General features: G+C 33.2%; 2 protein-coding genes across 5 annotated transcripts in view; one reads left to right on the forward strand and one right to left on the reverse strand.

The window, feature by feature from the left end:
• CTNNA3 (catenin alpha 3) overlaps window positions 1-24,983 on the forward strand; it is a 1,846,283-nt gene that overhangs the window by 659,507 nt on the left and 1,161,793 nt on the right. The window lies entirely within an intron of this gene.
• The window catches only part of LRRTM3 (leucine rich repeat transmembrane neuronal 3), a 172,377-nt gene continuing 166,426 nt past the window's right edge, over window positions 19,033-24,983 (reverse strand). The window contains 1 exon segment of the mRNA NM_001266575.1: window positions 19,033-22,468. Coding sequence (NP_001253504.1) covers window positions 22,259-22,468 — 210 coding nt within the window. The 3' untranslated portion in view covers window positions 19,033-22,258.

Here is a 24,983-nt window from a genome sequence, read left to right on the forward strand (position 1 = left end):
TAAATTTATTTAATCATTATAGACTCAATTTTGAGCAAAAAAGCAGATCTGACGTCTCTTTGTAATACAGCACAAAACTCTGCATTCCTCTTGTGTGCTATTTCATAGTTTTAGGTCTGATTCAGATTTTTTGGTTTTACCATGACAAATCTCTTTATCTAGAGCTAAGATGTGGAAATGTTCTCATTTTATAAACACTATTTGGTTATTTTAGAATGCCCTGATTTGCAGTGGTGGATTCTGCCTGCCTTTTTGTCTACCTAGGAAACCTAAGGCAGGAAATACTTGCAGTATTTCATAATCAAGGAATACTCTGAAATGTCCTTTAAAAATAAATATGATGTGTCACATACCTCAGAGTATGAGTTTACTCCCCCTGAGATAGAATTAAATTTGCTGATGTTTAAAAATACCAGCATGATTGATAAACTATTTGCATTTGACCACCTGTTAATGAATTCTCATTCACTACTTGTTTTCCCTTGCTAAAATTATATTTAAATCACACTGCACAATAACCCATAGATATTAAAAGATTTACAAAGAAAAACTAACAGAATTGTCACACCTCTGATAAGTGAATTATTCTCCAAATTGTAATTATATTTTTAAAATAGATAATTCCAGACTTTCTAGTAAATCTCATTAGTAAGTATGTTTGAGGTTCTAAAGAGGTTCATTGTTTACTTAATTGCCCAAAGTTTGCTTTTCACTGCAAGTCTTTGGCTTTAATTAATGAGTTTTTGTATGTGTATGTTTTTTCATCTCCAGTAGTAGTATGTCCAATGATGTAGAGAAAATGTATAGCTCAAACAATGGTTAAAGTCTAAGTTTCCTTTTAACACTGAGATTCTGAAAATCTGTGAATTCTTATGTGATCATGGGTATATTACTCTAGATGTTTACATCTGAAATTTGCAGGTGAACATAAATAGAGAGTAGAGATGCTTTACCAAATCTTCCAAAAAAAAAATTCTCACTTTCATTACTTCACACATATCTTCATACTGTCAGTGGATTTGCTGGTTGGTTATTTTGTAGAGCAAATATGAAAACAAATTGATGTTTTCATGAGTATTTCGCTTTACTCTAGTTATATTGGCCTACTTTCTTAGTCCCAAACAATCAAGAAATCGTATTTTTCTCTAAAATCTGGAGAAGTATCTAAGTTCTATTTCCTATGAGAAAGTTTACATCATGGGTCTTAATATTTTCTCTGGTACAAAAAGATAAATGGCAGCAGAAAACGATGCTTTAGTTAACATTTTTATTATATATTTCTACATAAACAGTTCTGATTCTTATTAATTTTCATATATTTCAAATTATGTATAATTGATGACATTTATGTGTAGTTTATATGGACTAGGACTGAGAAATTCTTGGTTCATGAGAGGGGAGACATGGCTTTCTAAGCTCTTTTATAGGGCAGGCTCCAAATATTTTTATTAATATCATTTTTATTATATTACTACTATGCTTTAGATAAAATATGCACTCAGAAAATATTTTGGAATGAATGAATTATAACTTAAATGATGCTACATTTAAGTGTTCTTTCTATGCACAATAATTAACTTTGGGATAAGGGGAGGCTATAATACAGTTCATGCTGTTATTAAATAGTGTTATGCCATCTTTCTTGTGAAAAGGGATGACTTTTAATTTTTCTCAAGCTTTGAGATCTTCCACATAAAAGTTAATATCAATGAAATCCTTTAGAACAGAGCAAAGCAGAAGTGAGAAGGGCATGTCCTTGTAAGTTTTATTTCTGCCTGAGAGGCATCTGGGAATGCCAGTGAATGGATATTGGAGAGGAATGGATGATAATGGAAAACTATTTAGAAAATCACCGGCTAAGACACCAGACAATCCTAGCATGTGGTTTGGGAAGCCACACTCTTCCCCACCAGTGCCATTCAATAGAGCAAGTCTCTGGTGTGTAGAAATTTTCAGCATAGTTATTGATTTAGATAATTCTTTTGCATTATTCTTTATTCCAACCTTTACTGAGTATGCTTTTTTTCCTAAAGTGCTGTTTACTGGACAGATGTCTTAGATGTGCCCACTGTTGCCTGAAAGGCAATAACTATTTCAGTTAGCTATTAGCATACTAAGAAAACTTGGGTAATTCCACCCACTTCACATTAATTTGCTCTTGTTGATTATTTGCTGTAATGTGTTAAATAATTGCTCTTGAATCGGTCATGAAAAGCAGTCATTTACCCGTTTGATTGCTATAAATATCTATGAAGTCATCCAAATGTGCTTCCATATTATTCAGAACTCTTCTAAGTCATTAATAAATATATTGAACACCTGTGCTAGCACTGATCCCTGAGGCACCTCATTATTAACCTAATTGCACAGCTTCATGATATTTCATTTAACCTTGCTTTTACTACCAAACTTTGTTCAAACCAAGACATTTCAAATTAATAATAAAACTTTACCTTTTATCTCATGATCACCATGGCTTTATAATTGAATTTGCACATTTAAAAAACTGAATGAAATAGTTAGATGTTCACTTTTTTAAAAAGTTCAAACAAAGTATTTGTACACTTTTCTCCCAGCTATTTTCTGAAATTCAACTTGTTTACAGTCTTCTTTTCATTGTTTTTCTTCATCAGCTATTTTTAATATGTTAGGATGAAGAAACAATAATTCCATAGTCACAGTATTGTGGTTTTGGATACAATTATTTTTGTGAGTCCCAGCTCCTCAATGCTATTTTATTGCTAGCTGGTACCTCCATCAAACTAAAGCAGGAAAGGGAAAAGGAGATGGAATGTTGGCCGACATTGCTATTCATCAGTGAAGCTATCACAAGTGAAGAATGAGGTTTGAACCTTCTGGTTTAAATCATACTTATGGAGTACAGTTTTTTTTTTTTTTTTTTAATATTGGAGCCAGAAGGGACTCTGAAGATCACATGGTTAAATTTCCCTTATTTTTCAGACAAAGAAGCAGAATCCCAAAGAAGTGAGCTGACACTGATGAAGGTCAAACTGATCAGGTCCCTTTTTCTCTATTGTTCAACTCACAGCAGCCTGGCTCAGATTTTCATCATCTTTGTTTCTTACTACCAGTAATAAAAATTTTTGGTCTTATTTATTCTGATAATTTTGAGATGAATCACATTTAAGCCTCTTTTAGACCATCAGCTATATCTAATTTATTTTTTAAATCTCTAATAGTGTCTTGAACATAGTAAGTTCTCAATAAATATTATTGAATGCATGAATAAATCTAGAAGCACACTGTTTAGTAGACTAAACAATATATACATATATATGCATATACGTGTGTGTATACACATATTAAGTAATGGCTATAGAATTTTTAGTTCTTATTTTACTTATCTCATAGATCTATATACATCACATAAACAAAATCATAAAGCATATTTTATATATTATATATTATTTCTTTTTTCAAAACTGACTTCCAGATGGTTAGGTGCTACGATCCTTAGATTTATTTGAACTGGCTGTTCTAAATAAACTGAATTGTTCTATGATGTAGACTGTTACCTTTATATAAACTTTATCTAATATTACTTGCTCTCAAACTCTCAAATTCAACCAAATTCCCTCATAGATACCTGAGCTATTTTGGAGAGTATAGGCAAAATTCTACATATGAGAACTGTCCTTCTATAAAAACTAAGGGCAGAGAAGCCAAGATTCTTATTGAAGTTGGTTCCCAGGCTCCCTACCTCCCAAGGGAGGCATTATTAGAGAAGCTTCTGTATTTACCTATTTTATATATTTATTTTACTTTATTTTTTTATTTTTATTTTTTATCTTTTTTTTTATACTTTAAGTTCTAGGGTACATGTGCATAACGTGCAGGTTTGTTACATATTTATACTTGTGCCATGTTGGTGTGCTGCACCCATCAACTCGTCAGCACCCATCAACTCATCATTTACATCAGGTATAACTCCAATGCAATCCCTCCCGCCTCCCCCCTCCCCATAATAGGCCCCGGTGTGTGATGTTCCCCTTCCCGAGTCCAAGTGATCTCATTGTTCAGTTCCCACCTATGAGTGATTTTTGATAGTAACATTTCAAAATCATTGAAATGCTATTCATTGCTTTTGGAAGGTCACCACTCAAATCAAATGGTCAACATTCTATCATCTGAATAAGTCAGTCCTTAGAATTGTAAATGCCTTTGAGGTGCATTATGTATTTCAGGTTCATGATTCATCTGCTTTGGGGAAAAGTATTATTTCCTGGCACATGTTCAAATGCTGTAATTTAAGACATTTATAGTAAATTATTATACCACTGTCACAAATGCAGTTGATATGACCCCAGGAATTATGCCTGGGGAATAGTTGACTCATCTAGTTGGATCTGGCTCATTATTCTTTGACATGCTAAAGAAAAAGAAAAAAAAACAAAGAAAAAATAACGCTTTAAATTTTTTTGTCAAATACCTATGAAACATAGGAATAGTGAGCTGAAATGTAAGTTAAAGAAATAATGTAAATGACCAAGCAGAGAGGATCAAATTGTTAAACTTCTTTAGAGGTGTCGTTTAAACATTTGGCCTAGGAAGTGTCAGACGAAACGTTGTTACAAAACAACTAAAGAGCAACTCTGACCTAAAAGAGAGCCCCTTTCTGCTTCTAGGTTCTGAAGACCCAACTTTTGCCCTCCTCTTCCCACCCTCTTAACCATTTCCCATCATAAAATTCTTTAAAAGTGTTGGTGTAAATCTGTTACTGAAAAACATAACGTCTACAGCATGCTTCCAGAATCTATCTCATTTTTATTTCCCTCATGGTCCTTTTCGTGATCACCTGGGTGATTATAGTTGTCTTGTTTGCACTGTTGTTAGATTAATAGCTTCCATGAGGCTTTTGCATGAGGCATAGACAGTTAGTGTTGACATAATCTTGAAGTTAGTCAAATATTGGCCCAGAGATGGAATCTGTGGTGTGTAGGGACCAAAGTGCCTCCAAGAGATATGGTCTGAGCTTGTGAAAGAACTGTGGAGGTTCTGAGCTGACACAAATGGCATACGATAAGACAGGCTGGATAGGATTCTTAGATACATAATCCCATTTCTGGGGTATTCAAATTTAAATTTTCCCACACTCTTCCTGGGGTCTCCTTAATCAGGGTTGACCCAAAGCTGCATTAGACTCTACATGACTCATGCTTCAGACCCAAGCCAAGATCTGAGATTTTTAAGAAAAGAAGTAATTGAATTATACCCTTTAGGGCTGCTTCTTAGCAGAGGAAAATCACAGAAGGTTGTATCCTTTCCAGGACACCTTCCCCACATGCTACACACACACACACACACACACACGCGCGCGCGCGCACACACACACACAGACACACCTTTGAGAACCGTCACCACGGTGATTTATTAATAGTGTGTTATATCTTTAAGTACTTAGGATTAGATAAAAATTAAGAACTACTGATTAAAATTTCTTATTTAATTTTAGGTGTGTGCTGATAGTTATGTAGGTACAGTTACATCCATATTTATAGTATAACAAAAGTTGATGGCAGCAGGAAAAACAATGAAAAAATCTACAGAGACTCCAGAATAAATACATTTTGTATGGACTAGCTTTAATATTAATAAATCAATTAAATTAGATTTTTACTCATATTTTTATATTGCTTAGATTTATAAATTAATTTCTCTCTATTAAGGAGACATCTCTGTTTTTACATCTCCATTTTACTCTTTGAACAGAATTGAAATATAATCCAGAACCTTGTCTAAGAATATTTTAAAAATGTAAATGTAGAGGCCTTATATTCCAAACTTTTAACTTATTAAATATACTGATTATAGATATATAAGTAGTACATTGGTACAAATTCAGTCTTTAATTTTCAAAGAAAGTTGTGACATAGGAATTATATAATAATTGGGAACAGAATTTAATATTTTGATATACATTATTTTTTTTTTCTTTTCTTGCTTCTAATATCTTTCTTGACATTTTTGTGTGTGTGTGTTCTCTTCCTGTCACCCAGACTGAGCTGTAGTGGTATGATCATAGCTCACTGGAGCCTCAAACTCCTGGGCTCCAGTGATCCTCTCACCTCAGCCTCCTGAGTAGCTTGGACTACAGATGTGCACCACCTGCCCAGCTAATTGTTAAAAAACCTTTTTGTAGACGTGAGGGCTCTCACTATGTTGCTCAGGCTGGAAAAATTCTTTTTAAGTATTTTCTAGATGTAAGCTAAAAGTCTATAGGTTGTCATTAAATGATTTGTACCTTGTTTTATTAGCAAAGTTAGCCAAATTCTACCTTGTAGATAATAAACCATGATAGTTATGTCCATACATTTATTCTTTCACCTTCTCTGGTCGCCTAAATCCCTTTTTCTGAACTGCCTGTCTGCCCCTCCAATCCCAGCCCAGTAAGCTATGATCGTACCACTGTACTCCAGCCTGGGTGGCAGAATAAGGCCCTTTTTCTTAAAAACAAAAATTGTTGAGAACTTCATTTCTAACCCTTGCTGACTCTTTTGAAAATAAACCTTGTTGGACTCTAATCGATCACCTAGAATATGTTTCTACTAGTGGAGAAAGTCTTGAAATGTATCTCCTATTTTGCTTAGTGATCTTTATGTCTGAACAGCAGCATGAGAAGAGTAGTGTGCTGTGTGAGTGTGTATCTGTGGGTTTTTCCACATATCTTATATGTAAATTGCAAATAAAGGAACTAAAATTTTAAAGATGAGTCAAGGATGAGATAATGGTACGTGGGCATGATGCTAGGAAGAAAAAAATTAGCATCCTAAAGTTAAGATAATGCCACCATTTCAGTAAGAATAAAAATAATTCTTTTAAAGAATAGTATCTCTGGTTTATTTCCTCATTTCTACCTTTTACTTCTCTCTAAATAATTTCAGAGATCATATTATAAAAGACATATGATGTAGGATTAACAAAACAGGATTAGAAAAAGTATATAAAAAGTATTTACAAAGGAGAAAGCTGGGACACTCCATGGGAATTTTAACATGGTCACCATGATAGTGAATGTAACCCAGTTTTGGGTTTCTGAGCAAAGGTGTAGAGGATAGGATGTGTTACAGACCTCTAGTATTCACTGGGGATGAAGCATAACCGTTTCCCAAGGGAATCTTTTTTCCAGACCTAGCTCTGAAGTACATTACTCACGTGTTTTTTTTTTTTTAAATGATATTCCATAATGTGATGGATGTATTTCTCAAAAATAATTTTGATTAAATATAGAAGAAAATCCCTGAAGGCTTTTTCCTATATAAACCTGTAGTGCAGATTGAGGGCAGAATCCAGTGCATATACAGAGTGTTATGCAGCAAAACATACGAATTGTTGAATGTAACCCTGTAAAATTAATTACAGTGTTAGAATTGGAATGTTCAAGGGAAATATTCCTCTCTGCTCTGAAATTTAGAATAAAAAAAAGAAAGAAAGACAAATGAAGTCTTCTTGCCTTGATTCTTAAGACCAAGATTTTTTTTCTCTGAAATACAAATCAGCTTCTATTATCTTACTTTATCCATTCTGCTTACCTCTATCTCAGAAGGAAAACAAGGTAAACTTGACTAAATAAGTGCTGACAAGATTCACTTTAGAGTGATTATATAAATGTATTCTGCAGCTACTTAAAATTCATATTTCAGGCTCTAGTTACATATACTTAAGATATGGATAAATTCCACCAGGCAAAAAGACAGAAAATTGAAAGGAAAAAAAAAGACAAGGGAACCAAGTCAGTAAAAACATTTTAATTACACCCCAAGCCAAAGGAACATTAAAGTTAAGGGAAAGCCTGGAAAAGAAGACATTTTTATGGAAGCATATGATTTTAGATCAAGTATAAAATAAGACAGTTATAACATAACCATAATATATTGAAAAGGGTGGAACATGAAGGTGTATTATCATCATGACCAGTTATAAATAAATCAGTTGTTCATTATTTCCATTGAGAGAACAAACTGATGGCAACATCTATTCAACATGTGAATGATTCATTTAATAGCTTTTCATGCCTCGTTTCTGACACTTTTTTTGGGAGGCTAAAAATACTGAAGTGATTGAAATACACTGTGCTAGAGTGACTTGTACATAATTTGTTACTAACTGGTACTTTTATTTCTAAATGATTTTTTTCACTTCATAATGAAATAGCTTAAATACTAGTTCTTCAGGATTTGCTGTGGTGAGAAACTTACTATTGGAATTTCCTAATCAGTGACAGGTAAATTAGATTGATACTTTGCATGTATTAAATTATAGTGGTATCCTGGGGAGACTGGTGTGTTGTCTGTGATACCATGACTCTGGAGAGAAATGGGAATATCCTGTAGAGGATTTCTTTTTATCTTGCCATCTATTATAATAATATTATGTTAAGTATATGGAATATACTCCAATAGATAACTTTCTAACACATATTGGTTTAATGAAAATAATCTTGAGATATTTTAATTTTTTAGCAATTGTCCCTAACAAACTTCTGGACCTTTCATAGAATGCCACACATAAACAGTCATTTAAAACCAAGACCTTCATTATTCAAGGGATTTGTGAAGGTCCTAAATTGAGCCACAGGCAAAGAGCTGTTTTTATGAGAAATGTCAAAGGATTTTTTAAAAGAGGAGTTTAGGCCTTATGTGAATTTTCTTAACCTCTAGTATATTCAATCTATTGAAAAAAAGAAAGACTTACTTTGGAATCTAGGTTTGATTGTCAGGTCTGGCACTGAGTGAAATGTAATCTTATTTATGTTATTTGGTGAGCTATTAGCACTCTATAATATTGTATAATTGGACATTTCATTTTTCAAGATAAATTAATGTAAGCTTTTCCTCTTCTAGTCTTATCACTCACATTGTGTTGGCACATATGTGTATGTCATATGCTATATAAAACTCAAACTGAGAAGGAAATACTGAAGAAGACATAAACGTGAAGAGGAGAGGAAGGGTAAAATAAGCAGAGTAATATATTATTCTCCCTGTGGTTGATTTAGGACCCTGAAACTATAACTGTTCTTCACTTACTCCCTCAGCAAGTTTGCCTGTGATCTGTCCTAATGGAATGGAGAAATTTAAGATGTATTTATTCCACTAATTCAAAGGAATGAAAACTTACTTAGGTTAAGTCTTCCCTCCTTAGAACTATCTCATTATAAGTGTAAGACCCTAATTTAATTTTTCATCTATTTCTTCCCTTTTCCTTATTTTCTTTTTTAAAAAATTATAACATATTTTCAAGGCAGGAGTTTTTGAGTAATTATAGCAAATGTGATATACACTGGGCAGTTCAACAAAAGTAATAAAATATGGCCTGTTGTCTTGTCATCATTAGCCTAAAATGTTTAATTATGCAGATGTTTTAACGAAAAAATCGTCACAGGTTCTTGCAAAGTAGGTGGGGTACAAACCTGGAAAGAAAGGTAGAGATCATCTAAGGTTTGTGTTTCAGCTATTGTTATACCTTATGAACCTGGAATTTTCAATCAGCAGATGGAGATTTAATAGTATTTTTCAAGCCTTTCTGGAGACTGTCCAATTGTCCAATTACTTGCCATCATCATTCCATCCTGCTCCCCTTGTAGTCCACTCAGGAGTGTAAATGTCAGTATTTCATGCTAATCTTAACAGTCCCAGAGCCCCATGAAATAAAAAGCATATTGATTTTTTTTTTTTTTGTAAACCAAGTGGAGTTTCCCAGACTAGATTTTGAGCCTCTTAATTGGAATACAGAACAATTGTGAAACTTAAAAAATCTAAAGGTTTAATTTATAGTCACTAACAAATTATAGACTCTTCACATATAAAAGATAAATTCAAAACATTCACATTGAGGATGTTTTGGATATTTAATAGAAGTAGTTGTGGTCTAATGAGTTCAGTTTTTACAGGCTCATTTACTACCACATAGCATGTACCACCCTGTAGAAAACTATCTAGAGTGAAAATTTATATTTTTGAGAAATAATTATTTGTATATAGTATACATTTTATATATTGGGTATTCTCATGGCTGCCTTTGCCATACTGCACACTCTTCATAATCCTCAAGAGTATTTTAGAATATTAGGCACAATTCCCTTGGCATTCATTAAAATAGCATTATTCATGATGACTTTCTTTGAGTTAATACTGATATGTTCTGAAATTCTAAAATTAAAATACATTCATTTTCTTTCTTTCTTTGTCTTTTTTTTTGAGACAGAGTCTCACTCTGTCACCCAGGCTGGAGTGCAGTGGTGCGATCTCGGCTCACTGCAAGCTCTGCCTCCTGGGTTCACGCCATTCTCCTGCCTCAGCCTCCCCAGTAACTGGGACTATAGGCACCCGCCACCATGCCCGGCTAATTTTTGTATTTTTAGTAGAGACAGGTTTTCACCATGTTGGCCAGGATGGTCTGGATCTCTTAACCTCATGATCTGCCTGCCTCCGACTCCCAAAGTGCTGGGATTACGGGCATGAGCCACCATGCCCAGCCTTCATTTTCTTAAGTAGGAAGATCAGAGAACTATGCCTTAAACTGGTTGCTGAATTCACTAATACTATTTTGGTTCATCTTAATGCGAAGTGCATTCTTGAAAATTTAAATAAAAAAGTGCCATGAGCACAAAATAAACATTGGAATCCTTTGAGAGTAATGGTATTCTCATAAAGAGAAGTGTTAAGGAAAGAAATACATATTTAAAGATGCAAAGAGTCAATGGTACCAAGCAACTTCCAAAACAACTGTGCTTATTGGTATATCAGGCAAATTCACCATCTTACTAATTTTTCCCTACTTTTAAATGAAACATTTTATAGTAATAGAACAAAAGACAAAAGAGTCTACATGAAACCTAATTCTCATTCATTTTCATATCAGTCTTATGCCATAACCTGTAGATGATAAAAATTTAAATTACACAATATACCCTTTCTACATGTTTTCACATATTCCTGAAGTTGGAATTGTCTTATAGGCTTTTTAACCCACATAGGTAGCATTTTAATGGACATTTTACAAATGAAACAAAACAGAAAACTTCTGACCGTACATTACATTTATTTATTAATTACTCTAAGTTTATTCAATAAAATTGCATATTTTTTATTTATCACGGAATAGCTAAATTAAATCCTTTTCATCTGAGGATTAATTTGAAAAGATTGTGGGAAGGGGTAATTTTTTCAAAATTTTATTTGACATATAGACTAGAAAAAACTGAGTAGCTATATGGGGAGAATACTAGACTCAGAAACTATTAGAGTCCTAGTTTTCTGGATGATAATACCCACAGACATCTAAAGACTTCTAAATTTTAGTTAGGAGCTGGATGTGGAGCCTGTAGGACAGACCTGGGTTTTATAAATGGCAAACCTAAAGTTTCTCAAATAGCATTTACTCTGTGATGCCTTTTCTGATTTGCAGTAAACCCGATCATTTCACAGTATCATGTGCAGACTTCATTTTTAGAAATATCACATTGAGTCACAATAACTTATTCACTATAAGCATCGATCACTGTGTCTCACATCACAGTAACTGGAATACCGTAATACAAATGAATAAATGCTTATTTTATTGATTAGAATTAAAAATATCAAAATATCATATTAAATTAAATGTATATTAAATGTAAAATATAGAGAAGACAAGACACATTGAACAAATACCCATGAATGAAAATTGTACCTCCCAAATAAACACAGAGATAACCGTAAATTAATAGTCCAAGTGATGAGCAGAGTTTGATGAAGAGAATATTTCTCCACTTGAAAAATTCAAAAAACTAAAGTAGCTTCTTATGCATCATGTTTCAGATTATAAATATATATATTTGACTATATTTTTTAAATGACAACTTTACTGACAATTATTTGTACTTTTAAGGCAGAAATATTTCTGCATATTCCTAAATGTCAGTGCATTCATAAACTAAAAATACTTCACTCTAGTGAAAAATAATTCTAAGTAAATGTACATTCTAGTACTGGTCTGTTTGCTATTGTTGCAGGACTTTTCCTTATTTCAGCTAAAGATAGGCCTCTTGTCCCATGGCCACGAAAATTCAGGTTCACAGACAATTTGAATGGTGAGTAAGACAGCGTTTTATTGGTTGAAAAGAAAGAAAAGGGGGAAACAGGGACTCTCCGCAAGGGCAGAGTCCCTGCTAGAGCACTTCCTGCTTAGCCACTTGAATCCCAGGTTCCACACAGGAAGAGGAGGGGGCAGGCTCTTCCTTGCTGCAAATGGACTAGAACCTGTGTGTGAGTCCACCCAAGTGCACATTCCCAGTGTGCAGACTGGTTGGAGTTTTGTCAGGGACCCCTCACACCTGGCTGTCTCACTATCAACTAAATGATTTTGATCATGGTCTTTAATAATATTCTACTGTAGTTTGTTTGTAAAATATAGCAATCAAAAATGATTTTTATTTTTACTCTTTGAAATAAAAATTCTGGTTAATATTCACCAGTACTGACATAAAGACTAAAAAAGTTGAAAAAAAGAAAGTCAATCAAGCTAAAGGATGTGTTTTCATTTGTGCCAAACAGTAGTTTGACGGAGGATGTTACAATTACTAGCTTTTAAAAAGTTGTTTGATGTAATTCACATAATTATTTGAAATTAATACCATTTCCTGGATCTGTCTTCAAAATGGTTTATGAACATTTTATTGAAACTGACATAACATTTTAAACAAAGGATTAATATGCTTTTCCCCCACCCCAAATAAGATAAAATAGAAATGTAAAGAGAATCAGAGTTCAGAAAAATTTGGGAAATATTTATGCCTGCCTAGAAAAGCCAAGAGATTTACTGTGGTGAGAGTAAAATTTGGCTCTGAACTTTTAGGCAATCAGGACAAAAATTGAGCCTGGTCTTTTTCTTCCAGAGAAGCATGAATCTAACAAATCCTATTGGAATAATAGATGTCAGTAAATAAAAATATAATATTCTCCCTTCACTGCCCTCCCATCTTTGTCTGGCCCATCTGAATACTGCTAGTTTTAAGTTCTATGTCATTTATCACTTTTGCCTTGAGATATTCCCAACAACCTTATTAACTTTGATTTTATCTTCTCCTAACTGCTGTTTACAATTGCAGGTATTAAACTTAGTTCTTGAATTTTATTTCTGTTGAATATGGATGTCTTTTCTCTTTGCTAAGACTGTAAGTCCATTGGGGACAGGGACTATATCATACACTCATGTATCTCTAAAATTTTCTTACCTTCCAATGGGCATATATTAGGTATGTAATAAACACATCAATTATATTGAAAAAAAAATGTCTCAGTGATAGCCTTAAATAGGTAGAATTTTGAACTTAACATTGGGGTCCATAGAGTGGTCCTTAAATGAGCAGTTAGAGGGGTCAGTTTTTCAATAGATCGGTCAACTGGATTTGAATCCTTGTTGCACAATTTACTAGCTATATGTTATATAATTGCTCTGTGCATCAGTTTCTTATCTTCCTCAGGGAAAAACAATAGTATCTACTTCATAGGATTATTATTAATTGTTTTTCATATTAATGTTGACTGAATGAATGAATACACATAAAATGCTTAGAAAAGTAAACATTCAGTAAGTGTTAGTTGTTATGTTGTCTTAAAGTGCTTGGCACTAAGCCGTTCTTTCTGAAAATAAATAGTCATTCTTTGTGGTAATTACAGAACACAATCAGTTGTCTGAACTCTGTCCTCAGAAAGCGAAAGTATATGACAACAAAACCATGTTTTCATTACAGACAATAATATTTATATTATCAGTGGCAGGAAAGCATGCAGTTATCTGAAAATTATATCAGATTATTAAGTTAAAAAGAAGTGGCCCTAAACTACATTTCAGTTTTATATTACATAAAATGTTTGTATGTTAGAAACTCTTCTTCCAATCCACCTGTGGTAGTACCAATGTGCCATATCAAGTTCACATGTTTTATCCCGTAACTTGATCCAAAGGCAAGGGAAAAGCTGATAAGGGCTACAACCCCAATTATGTAATTCTTCCACAAAATGATGAAGTGTAACAAGGGTTCATTGTTAAATAGCTGTGTGTTAAAGCCAGTGTTGGCTCAAGAAACTCAGGTTTGAAGTTTGTTAAAGAGGAAACTGGCAGGGAGTTTTGAAGGACGTCCGTTAACTGAACTTAAGTTTCCATCGCATCCAAAGGCAAAAAAATGTTGACATCACAAGGATCTCAAGCTTTTCTCCAGATAGCATGTAAGTTCAGAGATGTTCAGCGTCTTTCCCTAGACCTCTCTGGTGTTAAGTGTAGTCAGACTAGAGCTGGTGTGGGCTTTCGGGCTTTTGCCTCAAGGCAATATTTTTCCTATTTTATAAATTTATATAAAATAAGACCTGTAGCGAGGACTTTAAAGATAATATTTCCAGCTCCCCACTATGGTGGTCATTCCACTCTGATAATTGCCTTATGATAGAACAGAAAAACAGCGGTGACCAATCTTTCACCACATTTTCATCAGACTGTTTAGGGCATTGTATTTATGGATCTGTAATTGAAAGCAAATATATCATTGATACAAAACAGCAAGGACAGATGGAGTACATTTAAAATTACAATTCATTTCTCAACATCAGATTTTGACTAGGTGTATGTGAATTAATGTAATTACTCATATGGTTGAAGCAGCAATTCACAGTTTATAATTTTGGACTATTTCAAATTTGACCTTGGAAAGATCATGTAGCATTTAGTTTAAATCTTTTTCTCTATCTATTCAGTTTCTCTCTAGAGAAATAATAGAAATAGTTCTTGGACTAATTTTTATTCTTAATAGTCTCTCTTTTGGTAGAATTCCATCTATCTATCTATCTATCTATCTATCTATCTATCTATCTATTATCTAATATGTATTGCCACCACAAATACCACATTCCTCTTATATCCCCAATATCCACGTTAGCCTTTATGATGACACTTGTTGGCATAAATGTTATTGTAAATTTTAATAATGGGTCTTAGTTTTTAAAATTACTTGCAGATTATTTAATAATAAATCACATTCCCTTCACTTACCTTGGTATGTGTAATTTTTGTCTTCTTTGTTGCCTTTCACCACATCTTCAACCCACATAACAGGAGCATCTTTGTTGTCCACAATCAGAATTATTCTACATATTTCAGATAACATTTCTGTATGGTGGTAATGGTGCCAGAATGAGAAGACACAATGATATTAGATCCAGGGTGCTAGAATTTCTTTCTTTGCTGAATTTATTGTTTTAAACTTATAGCCTAATTTTTATCACAGTTATAGATGTGACCATTTTTAGTAGGAGGCGTGACTTAGAGAGTGCTTTACTGGCTCTTGAATGCTATATGTATTATGGAAGTATGTTTTTCATGGATGCTACATGTTCAGATCCTGTGATGGAGTAAAATGCTAATGTAGTTAAACCAATGAGATTACTTGCACTTGTGGAGTTCAGGAAGAGATAGAAGAGATAACTCAGAGGTTTAATAAAAAGCTCCTGAGGCACTAATGGAGTCGAGAGACTAAGAATCATTTGTGAATAGCTGAGACTGAGGAAGATGTTTTTCAAGATGTGAGTTTAAAAATAAATTTCAACAAATAATTTTATTTGTCCATCTCCACATAGTAATGAAACAAGGAAATGATATTTATTTTATATTTAAACTACATATTACATTCTGAGTAGGACACGTAGAGTCTGCCTTGTTATAAAGGTTATCTTTCAGCCTCCTTTGATGTAGTATGCTTCCAGATCCCATATCATCTGTGTAAGTTACAATACTCCTATAAGGAGTATTGCCATTTAAAATAATTCACAAGAAATGTTCTGTAGCCCAAGTCATATCATTGCCAGTTACAGTTTGTGACTGTAGATTATTGGTGTTTTTCTCCACTTTGTCATTTGCAGTTGGTGACTTTATTGATCATTTATCCATATAGTTTTGGCTAAAATTTGCAACCTCCCCTCTTTTTTTTTTTTGGCCAGTTGAAGGTTATATTATTGATATTTCTTTATCATATTTTGGCTGTAAATTTATAAAGAACTGAGGTGATTGGAAATAAAAATATGACATCAATATTCAGGGGTATTTATGTTTTGAAGAATTTTTTTTTCAAATGTCTACTCCTTTTAGGAAACCATGTATAAAACTTAAAGAAAATATTGGGTGTTTTTTTCCATTAGGCTGCTGGTTTAGGATATTGAAGGAAGTCTCTACACAGTGTAAGATAATTTTTCTATTTGGAAATAGAAAGGCAAATACTTTTTCTGCTGTGTTCAACACCCCCCATTAAAATATATAAGCCTTGTTATATTGATTATAATCTCTTCTCACTTTTGAAAATGTGCTATCGGGGGTAGGAGCACATCCTTAGAGCCTAACAAATCTAAATCTGAATCTCCAGCTCCACTGTGTGAGTCTTGGCAAGTTATTTAATTACTATGAGCCTTATTTTCCTTTCTTTAAAATAGTGGTTATACTTCTCTGCTAAAATGCTTTAAAAATGAGACAAGGAGGACATAGTGCCTGATACATCATAAATTACTTCCTGCCTCTCTCCCCACATCCAGCTTTTCAGTCGTTATATTCATGGGTACAACTAACAAGTAACTAACCCAGCTGCCTTAAGACTGTTTTCAGATATGCCTCTTGAAAGAGTTAATGGGGAATAAAATCTATAAACAACAGTCTGTCAGGAAGCAACCTGAGCATTTTATGTATAGTTGTCTTTTGGTATGCTTTCCTCAGTCAAGAAAAATGTTCAGTCAGGCTTAGAAAACTAGATTCACATTGATATGGGAAAGCACAAGAATTCACAATTTTATATTAGAATAGAAAGCAATTGAATGACTTGGGAAAAGTAAATTCATTTGAGCAATATTTTTCAAAACTTAGCATGCATTAGTATCACCTCAGTCATGTCTTAATGCACATTTTGGGATCCATCCCAGTGATTCTGATTCAGTAAATCTAGTATTGACACAAGGGATTTGGAGTCATCTTGACCTCTTACTAGTAACTTCAAGGATATAATAAGTGACAAAGTTTAAACAAATAAAATTATTTGTCAACTTTATCCATCCATGTTGTCTTACCACTATTTTCCACATTAGTCCAGATAAAGTCAGTAAGTGGAAATGACTGAAACTGCTCATATTGACCAACTCAAAACCTGGAGTCAGAGTGCCATTTCCTGTAGGCTGAGGCAAAGACTGTCTTGCAGAACCTTTAAACCATGCAGTACAAGTGTGCTGCATTATAACAACGCAAGGCATATGGAAATCAATTTTAAAAAGATAAATTAGTGGGTAATATTTTAGATTAGAAAACAATTTCAAGGTTCCTTTATCACAAGGTCTCTTGATACATTTGAAATATTATTTGATTTACACAAAACAAATTTTCACTCACCTTTTCAGAAAGACAAATATCATATAACACGAATTTATAAATGAGAGCTAGGAGGAAGAAACGTAGTAGCCTAAGTCCTAGATGGCTGAGGCACTCTGCTGCTGTAAGATCACTGTCCTTCATAGAATAAAAAAATCAACAGTGGACCTTTTAAAACGTGAATTTTACCCTAAAGAAATTAAATATAAGTTGCCTCCCATCTCACAATAAAACTGTAATACAAGTCATGAGAGACCTTCAAAAAAGACCCACCACCACTTTGATGTGTGTGTGTGTTTGCTTGGTTTTAAATTTTCAAATGTTTCTTTCCCATTAATATTGATGATAAAATGAAGCCCAATTGTTGATTGTCCAGGTACCCTACCTTTGGGACAAATCAGAATTTTGAAAGCATTGCTCCTGGGTCCTTTGCACTTGGCACCTCCCTATTTAGGGACAGTTGGGGAAAATTGGGAAGGTCATGGGAGGAGTTAGAAGCTCTTCCTTATTGCAAGACCAATTCATCTGCACCTTGAGACTTTTTGATGAATTAGGAGATTGTTATATTACCCAACATTATAAACTGTTAAGAGCTGTGCCAATATAAGATGCTACTATATCTATTCTGGAAAATTTTCACCTTTTCTCCTGAGACCAAATACTTGCCAGTCCCATAACCTCTTCTTTTGTGTGCTCTGACATACCCAGAACATCTGCATTTCTTTCATACAGCTTAATAACAACAATTCACATCAGGTATTGGTTTTCATGCATTCAGTTTCTTATTTTGAATGTTTAGTTTGAGAGATGATATCTGTCTTCCAGTGAGGAACAATCAAAAACAAATATATTTTTACTCTCATATACAATAGTTTTATTTTAGAAAATATTTTTGCAAAAAGATTTTACTATTTCTAAGCAGTCTATGGAGTCAGAGAGATCTGAGTTCAAATTAGGATTATGTGATTAGTCTTGAGTGTTAAATTTGGAAATGTTTTCTTTCCTTGTAAAAATGTAATTTGTATTAAAAATCTGTATAGTTTCATGGTTTTCTAAAACATTCAGGAGGGACTAGAAATAGAGACTTGACAAAAATGAGTTGATCAGTAAAATATATTATTTGCAAGTTAGCATATGTTTTAGGTTCTATACATCAATTTGGATAAATTATATTTTATTTTTCTTATAAGGAGAATAGAGAAAGTTGTTCTCTATTATTACAAGTTAAAAAAAATTCATGGTTTAAGAAGAAATCTTGCCAAAAGCAAAAAAGAAAAAGAATTTTATATGTCTTCCCAATTAGCTCCGAATTGAACCTGTGTTCAGTTGACAAAGTATTGAGCATGTGTTCAACCCTGTACTATGGATCTCTTTTATACTTATGCAGTCTCAATTTAGAAGGTCTTTAGGTTTTTCCTTGGGGTTTCTTTCCTTGTGCTTCCTTGATTTTATGTCTGTACTTTGGGGCCTACATGCATCCACATCTTGGGAGCATCTGTTCTGTACATTTACAAATGAACTTGTATGTTAAGAAATATGTGACTTGTTAAACTTTTTGAACAGAGTTTTAATGTGAGAGCCCATAGTAGAACACAGAAATAATTCAGTTAGCTAATATTTTACAGATGGAGAATGGAATTAAAGTAGGGATTACTAAACAACATGTCAAAAAATACATATATATATATGTATTTTTTTTTCTTTCATTCTATCCATTATCTCTGGAAGTTCTCTGGCTCTGATCAGAGAAAGAAAGCTTTTAGTATAGTGGAAAGACTAACAGCCTGTAAATTTTGAGAATAATTCAACTGCACCAATTATTAGCCCTGTGTTTTGGGGTGAGGGCTCAACTTCTTTGAGATTAATGTGTCTTCATAGGGTTGTTATGAAGACAAAATGAGATAATTTATGTAAAATGTGATGTGTAAACTTCAAAACACTGTATAACTTTATGGTTTGCTGCAGCTGCTGGTTGTTATTGTAACCATGCTGAGTCAACCTCTCCATTTTTCAACTCCAAGCATAAGTAAACATTTCAGTTGTTTAAATCGGTGAGGAATAGACAGGAAGGGAGACATAGGAATGGGGGGTAGAAGGAGGAAATGGAAGATTATTGAATGCTGAAAAAGGTAGATTAGAAATGCAAGTTTTAGACAAAAACTGAAATAAATTGGAAATATGTGATAAAGATTCCAGACACAATCTTTCTATCAGATTGTCACCACCCTCACCCTTAACCTGGACATGGCAGAATAAAAATTAAGCAAAAATAATAATAATAATCCAGCATTTTTGTCTTGTTAAATACCCTTTTGGTTGAATTTAAAGATGAGAAGTCTCAAAATTCCTGGCTTGTTTGGTGTAGCTTAGGGCCTTGGTTGCACAGAGCTGTGGTTCCAAGGATTGCTTCTATTTATAGTGTTTCACTTTAGATGAACGTAAAATATTTAAGAAAGAAAGTGGTTTCCTTCAGGAAATCAAGGGCATACACTTGTAAGACTCCTTGGAAACTTTACATTTCTAAAAATCATTATCAATTTGAATGTTTCTAGAAATAGGTTTATTAGTAGATAAACCTATTTATTAACAAATATGTTAATTTGTGCTTGTTTACACAAATTAATTCTTCCTTTTCTATCTTTGCAAGGACAACTTCTAATGAGAAAGCTTGCAAATGACATTTTGGTTTACATAATAAATAAAATTTTGCGTTTGATTTTAGACTCACAAATTATAGCTTTATAACCCTTTATAAATTTGCTAACGACGTAAAGCCAAATTTCAATGTAGAAAATTAAGAACACTCTAAGAATAATACATTGCAAGGAAATTAGAAAATGGAAAACATAAAGATTAAAATTAGATTTAAAATGACAAAAATTTTTGAATAGCAAATAATTTATGCAAAATATGTTACAAAATCTGGGATGCTAAATAGTTGACACAAGTACTGTGTTTGACATTTAGTTTCATTTGAATTAGTAATAGAATTTGCTTCTTCCAACATTTACATCTTTTTTTCTTTCTGACTTTATATATTTTCCACAAAAATTTGCTCCACAGTTTTTGAGTTCATTCTTCTTGAAGCTGCTTTTAAATTTGCTGTGACAAACCTGCATAAAACTAGATTTTGTAGATATAATTTCTTTGGAAGAGATAAAAATTTAAAAGTTTGATGTTGTTTTCAGTTATTCTTTTCTTCATTGTTTTCATTGACCCCTGTTAGATTGATATGCCAATCTACTTTTGATGGCATGAATATAAAATGACAACATAAAAGCACTTCTAGTGCAACAGTAATTGAAACTTGCAGTTTTCCATTTAAAAAAAAAACACAAGAATGCATGATTACTATTGATAACGTAACAATATTTTCAAACAATAACCTATGTCAAGCAAACAGCACAAACAAGTTGATTATTTCAGCTTCTCAAAACTCAGGTTTTCTTAATTTGATTTGAGTTAACTTTATAATACAATCGTGTAATCAATATGTGATCTGGGCTGGTGTCAAATTACTCTGAGTTATTTCTTTGATAATTTGGAGGTGACTCCCATTATGGATAGCAATATAAACAATTTAGAACATACTAAGGATGTTTACAGTCTACTCGAGTGATAAAGTTCTGCACCGTGGCTCATATCAATATTGAACGAGCTGTACATGTTAAAAATTCTTCCTCAGGAGAGAAATGATGTAGTGCACAATGCAAAAAAAAATTCATATGTTTCCTTTGAAATGTTTCCAAAATACTGGTCTCATGGTTCTAAATAAAAAGTTGTCTTAAGAACCAGGCACATTTTGCACTGACTGATGGTTACTTTTAGGCAAATGGCTATGGGTTAATTAGGAGAAAAATTGCTACTGTACAATTATTATGCACTATACTCCCACCTTGGCCTGAAAATAATGAGATGTAACAAAAGTTTTTATTTGTCACTGGTAGCTGCACCTTTTAACTGTATCACAAAGTCTGTTGCTGTGGTTACAGCCTTTGTTTCCAGTGATGTTTTGTCCATGCTTCCCCCCAACCCTTAACAATGGTTACTCAAAAGAATGAAATAATGAATCATTCATTCGGAAATATGTTAAAATATCCCTCTTTATCATTACATTTCACTGCTTAGAAACTAGGCTGTAATTCAAGGCAACAGTTAAGTCTGAGAACTGTTAAAAAAATCTTTGATTTTTTTTTTTCATTTTTAAGAAAAACCTGTCTATGTAATTGAAGAACCTCTTACAAGTCTGAACAATTAAATCCTTTTTGGTTAATGTATTATTTCTGGAACAAGTAGATAAAATTCTACGCAGTAAGCATAATAAAAATCGTGCATGTTTCGCACAGCACAGAATTTTAGAGTCAAGGTTTCTGGGCACAAAAGCAGTAACAAAACAGTCCCTACAAAACTGAGTAACTCTGAATAACACAAGAAATAATTTTTGTTAATTTAAAATTTTAGAAACTGAAATGTGTAAAGTTTTTAAAGTAAAATGTAATTAAATTATGGTACTGTACATACCAGTTGTTTCTACAATTGAAACTTTACAATATGAAAAATACATTAGCTTTGTACAGTTTTTACAGGTAGGTAGGATGAGTTTTGAAAAAAAGATTCTTTTATTTTTCAGGGTCATACTCTGTTTAAGTCAAAAAATACTGCACAACTTAGCTAATTACAAAGTGTAGACTTAAAACAATTCATGTCTTCTTTATTTCATGAATCAATCTTGGATTTTTTGTTAATTTGAACAGGGGATTTTGTGTTTTGCTTTGTTTTTAGAGTCCACAATGAACACATCTTCCTCATTTTGTCCTTGAGGTTACAAAGTTTGGTAGCAACCCTGGGCTACCAGTGATCTCAGTTAAGCTAGCTGCTGTTTATGGTCACTGATTCGGCCAGCTGTTGTGATTGTGCTCAGGTCCAGCTCAGTCTCTAGGTGTGTTTCCATCGTATCTTCCTGTGCATTCGTTTCAAAGGACTTATGGGAGAGAAGTTCATGATGCACCCCACAGTAACTTATTGTGGGCTGGTCGTATGCCAGAAAGGTTGACACATTCATTGATAAAGGTATCTGGGGAAAAATGACATGAGAAAAGTCAGTTACATGACAGAGAAAAGATAGACAACTTTAGGGGAAAGATTTAGAGACTGAAGTGCTGACCTGACTAACCTCCATGGTTATATCTGTGGCCCTGTGGCCCAGGTGTCCCCACATTATCCCGCTAATGCCCCCCATTCTCATATAGTGAGATCAGTGCGACAGTTTTAAATCCTGGGATGAAACTGCTTAATTCTTTACTAGAAGATTCAGATAAATAGTAGCCTACACGGTTCTGAAAATGATAAAAGATTTATTGGAACAGCCAGAAAATTGCTTTCCCTAACTGGAAAACATTGTGTTTTTACTATTATTATTGTTATTATTAGTGTTAATTATCCTATTATTTGGTTAGGATACAATAGAACAAGAGTGATTCTCAAACTTTAGCATTCATGAAAATCACCACCCACTTCTTTAATTAGTCAACCCCTTGCCACCCAAGATTCTCATCCAGTAGGTCTGGGATAGGTCCTGGAATCCGCATTTCTTACAAGTTCCTTTATGATGCTGGACTATTAATCCACACACTACGTTTCGATAACCTTTGCAGAAGAGAATTATCTAGACAAGTCATTCTGGCTATTCTTACCCATAACTTCTTAATATTTATTTTACCATAAAATTCCTTAAAATATTAATGTCTGTAGTTTGGTCCATGTATCTAAAATTTAGATGAGTTTAGAGAATTCCCAGGAAAAATCTATGGTTCCTATGAGGGTCTAAAAAGCATCAAAGGATGATGCTAGTTTGAAGGAACCACCTGTATCTATGAGGAAGGGACTCCCTTGCCAATTAAAGAAAGCAAGTTCTAAAGGTGAGGGAAAAAGCAAGCATGACCAGGGTGAGAAGAAGCGAAACATACATGTTACAGACAAAGGAGAGCCTGAAATGTAATCAGATGTCAAAGTCTAGAGATATTTCCCATTTCTTTTTCAGTAAGATAAAACCTTGTCCTAAAAAGTAGCCAGATTTCAGGAACCTTCAGTCTTGATCTTGGTTTAATATCCTAATTACTAATTCACGCTGTTTAATTCTCTGGAGGATAAAAACTTCTGCCATTCTTGTTTGGTGAACAGATAGAATGCATATTTGTTTGAGCACATCAGACTAAATTCCTTTCTGATCTCAGCTGAGATTAGAGCCCAAAGCTAAGAAAAATAGAAGGCCTAGGTATTATTCTTTTATTAACTGCATCTTTACATTTTTCCCCCTCCTCTCCATGCATTAGAACCATCTTTGCCACTTCTGTTTCCATCCCTACAGTTCTACTTACATTTATTTCTGCTTCAGTGAAAATTCCTGGAGCAAATATTACCTTTTATCTCTTTAATAGAAGTAATCAAAAAATAAAAAATAAAACTAATCACTTCTTTTAAGATTATTTGCTTATAATATGAATATTTCAGCATGTCAAATATATGGAGCTTAGTTCTTAGAGAGAGAAATATAATCCAGTTCATTAAATGAAATTCCTGAGTAACTCTTCCTTTTTGTGTGGATTTTAAAGATTTAAAACATGAAGTTATCTGATGCGGGAATGAAAGATATCATACACTTTTAAAAATGGTCAAGCCGACTGAAAAATCCTAAAGAAAATGCTTAAGAGTAAAATAGGATACTTCCATTTAAAATATATAAGAATCTTGTTGTCACAGATGAAATAGCCCAGACAACTAAAATACATTTTTATGTAAAAGTAAAGGTGCAGCATGAATAGATTTGAGTTATCAAAGAGAACAAAAATAGAACTGTTACTGGGTACATGAGTTTTACATTTTCCTCTGGGAAATCACTGCTCTGTAATGTGTTATGGGTCATATATCTATAGGATTTTATATACTTGTTCTTATTTGTCACGGAAACTTATGCCTCATATATGCAGAATCATTTCTGGCTTACCTGGAATTAACTCTACTGTGAATAATTTGTAATTTCTATGGTCATGATTTATGAAAAATAATAAACCATGATACATTTATTCTGTGTGTGTGTGTTTGTGTGTGCACACACAATTTCCTGCTTGATTTAACATATAGAGGCTACTGGTATACAGAGTGCAAGTCCTAATTTGAACCATTATCAATTAAATAGTTAGCTCCGATTATCTGTTTTAAAAATCCCATATATTATTTTCTTTAGTGAGTTTTTTACTGTTGGATATGTCTTATTTTGAAATACCTTATACTATGATTATACTGTTTCAATATAAATACATATTTTTTCACATTTTAATATTTCTGAAATTAGGATGGAACTTATAAGCAATGTGAATGTTTAACATATATCATTTCCCTGTAATTGACAGTGCATTTTAAAGTTGATTCTATCTTATTAACAATAAAATAACGTAGTAAGATGTATCAGTAAGTAGAATGTAACAGCTAGCCATATCTGAATACAGCATCACAGTAGATTTTTCCCAGGTTGACCTAAATGATTTTGAAAATCTAAGAGAGTTGCATTGGATATATACCCATGTGTATAT

Source organism: Macaca mulatta, chromosome 9 (assembly GCF_049350105.2).
Source record: "Macaca mulatta isolate MMU2019108-1 chromosome 9, T2T-MMU8v2.0, whole genome shotgun sequence".
Taxonomy (NCBI): Eukaryota; Metazoa; Chordata; class Mammalia; order Primates; family Cercopithecidae; genus Macaca; species Macaca mulatta.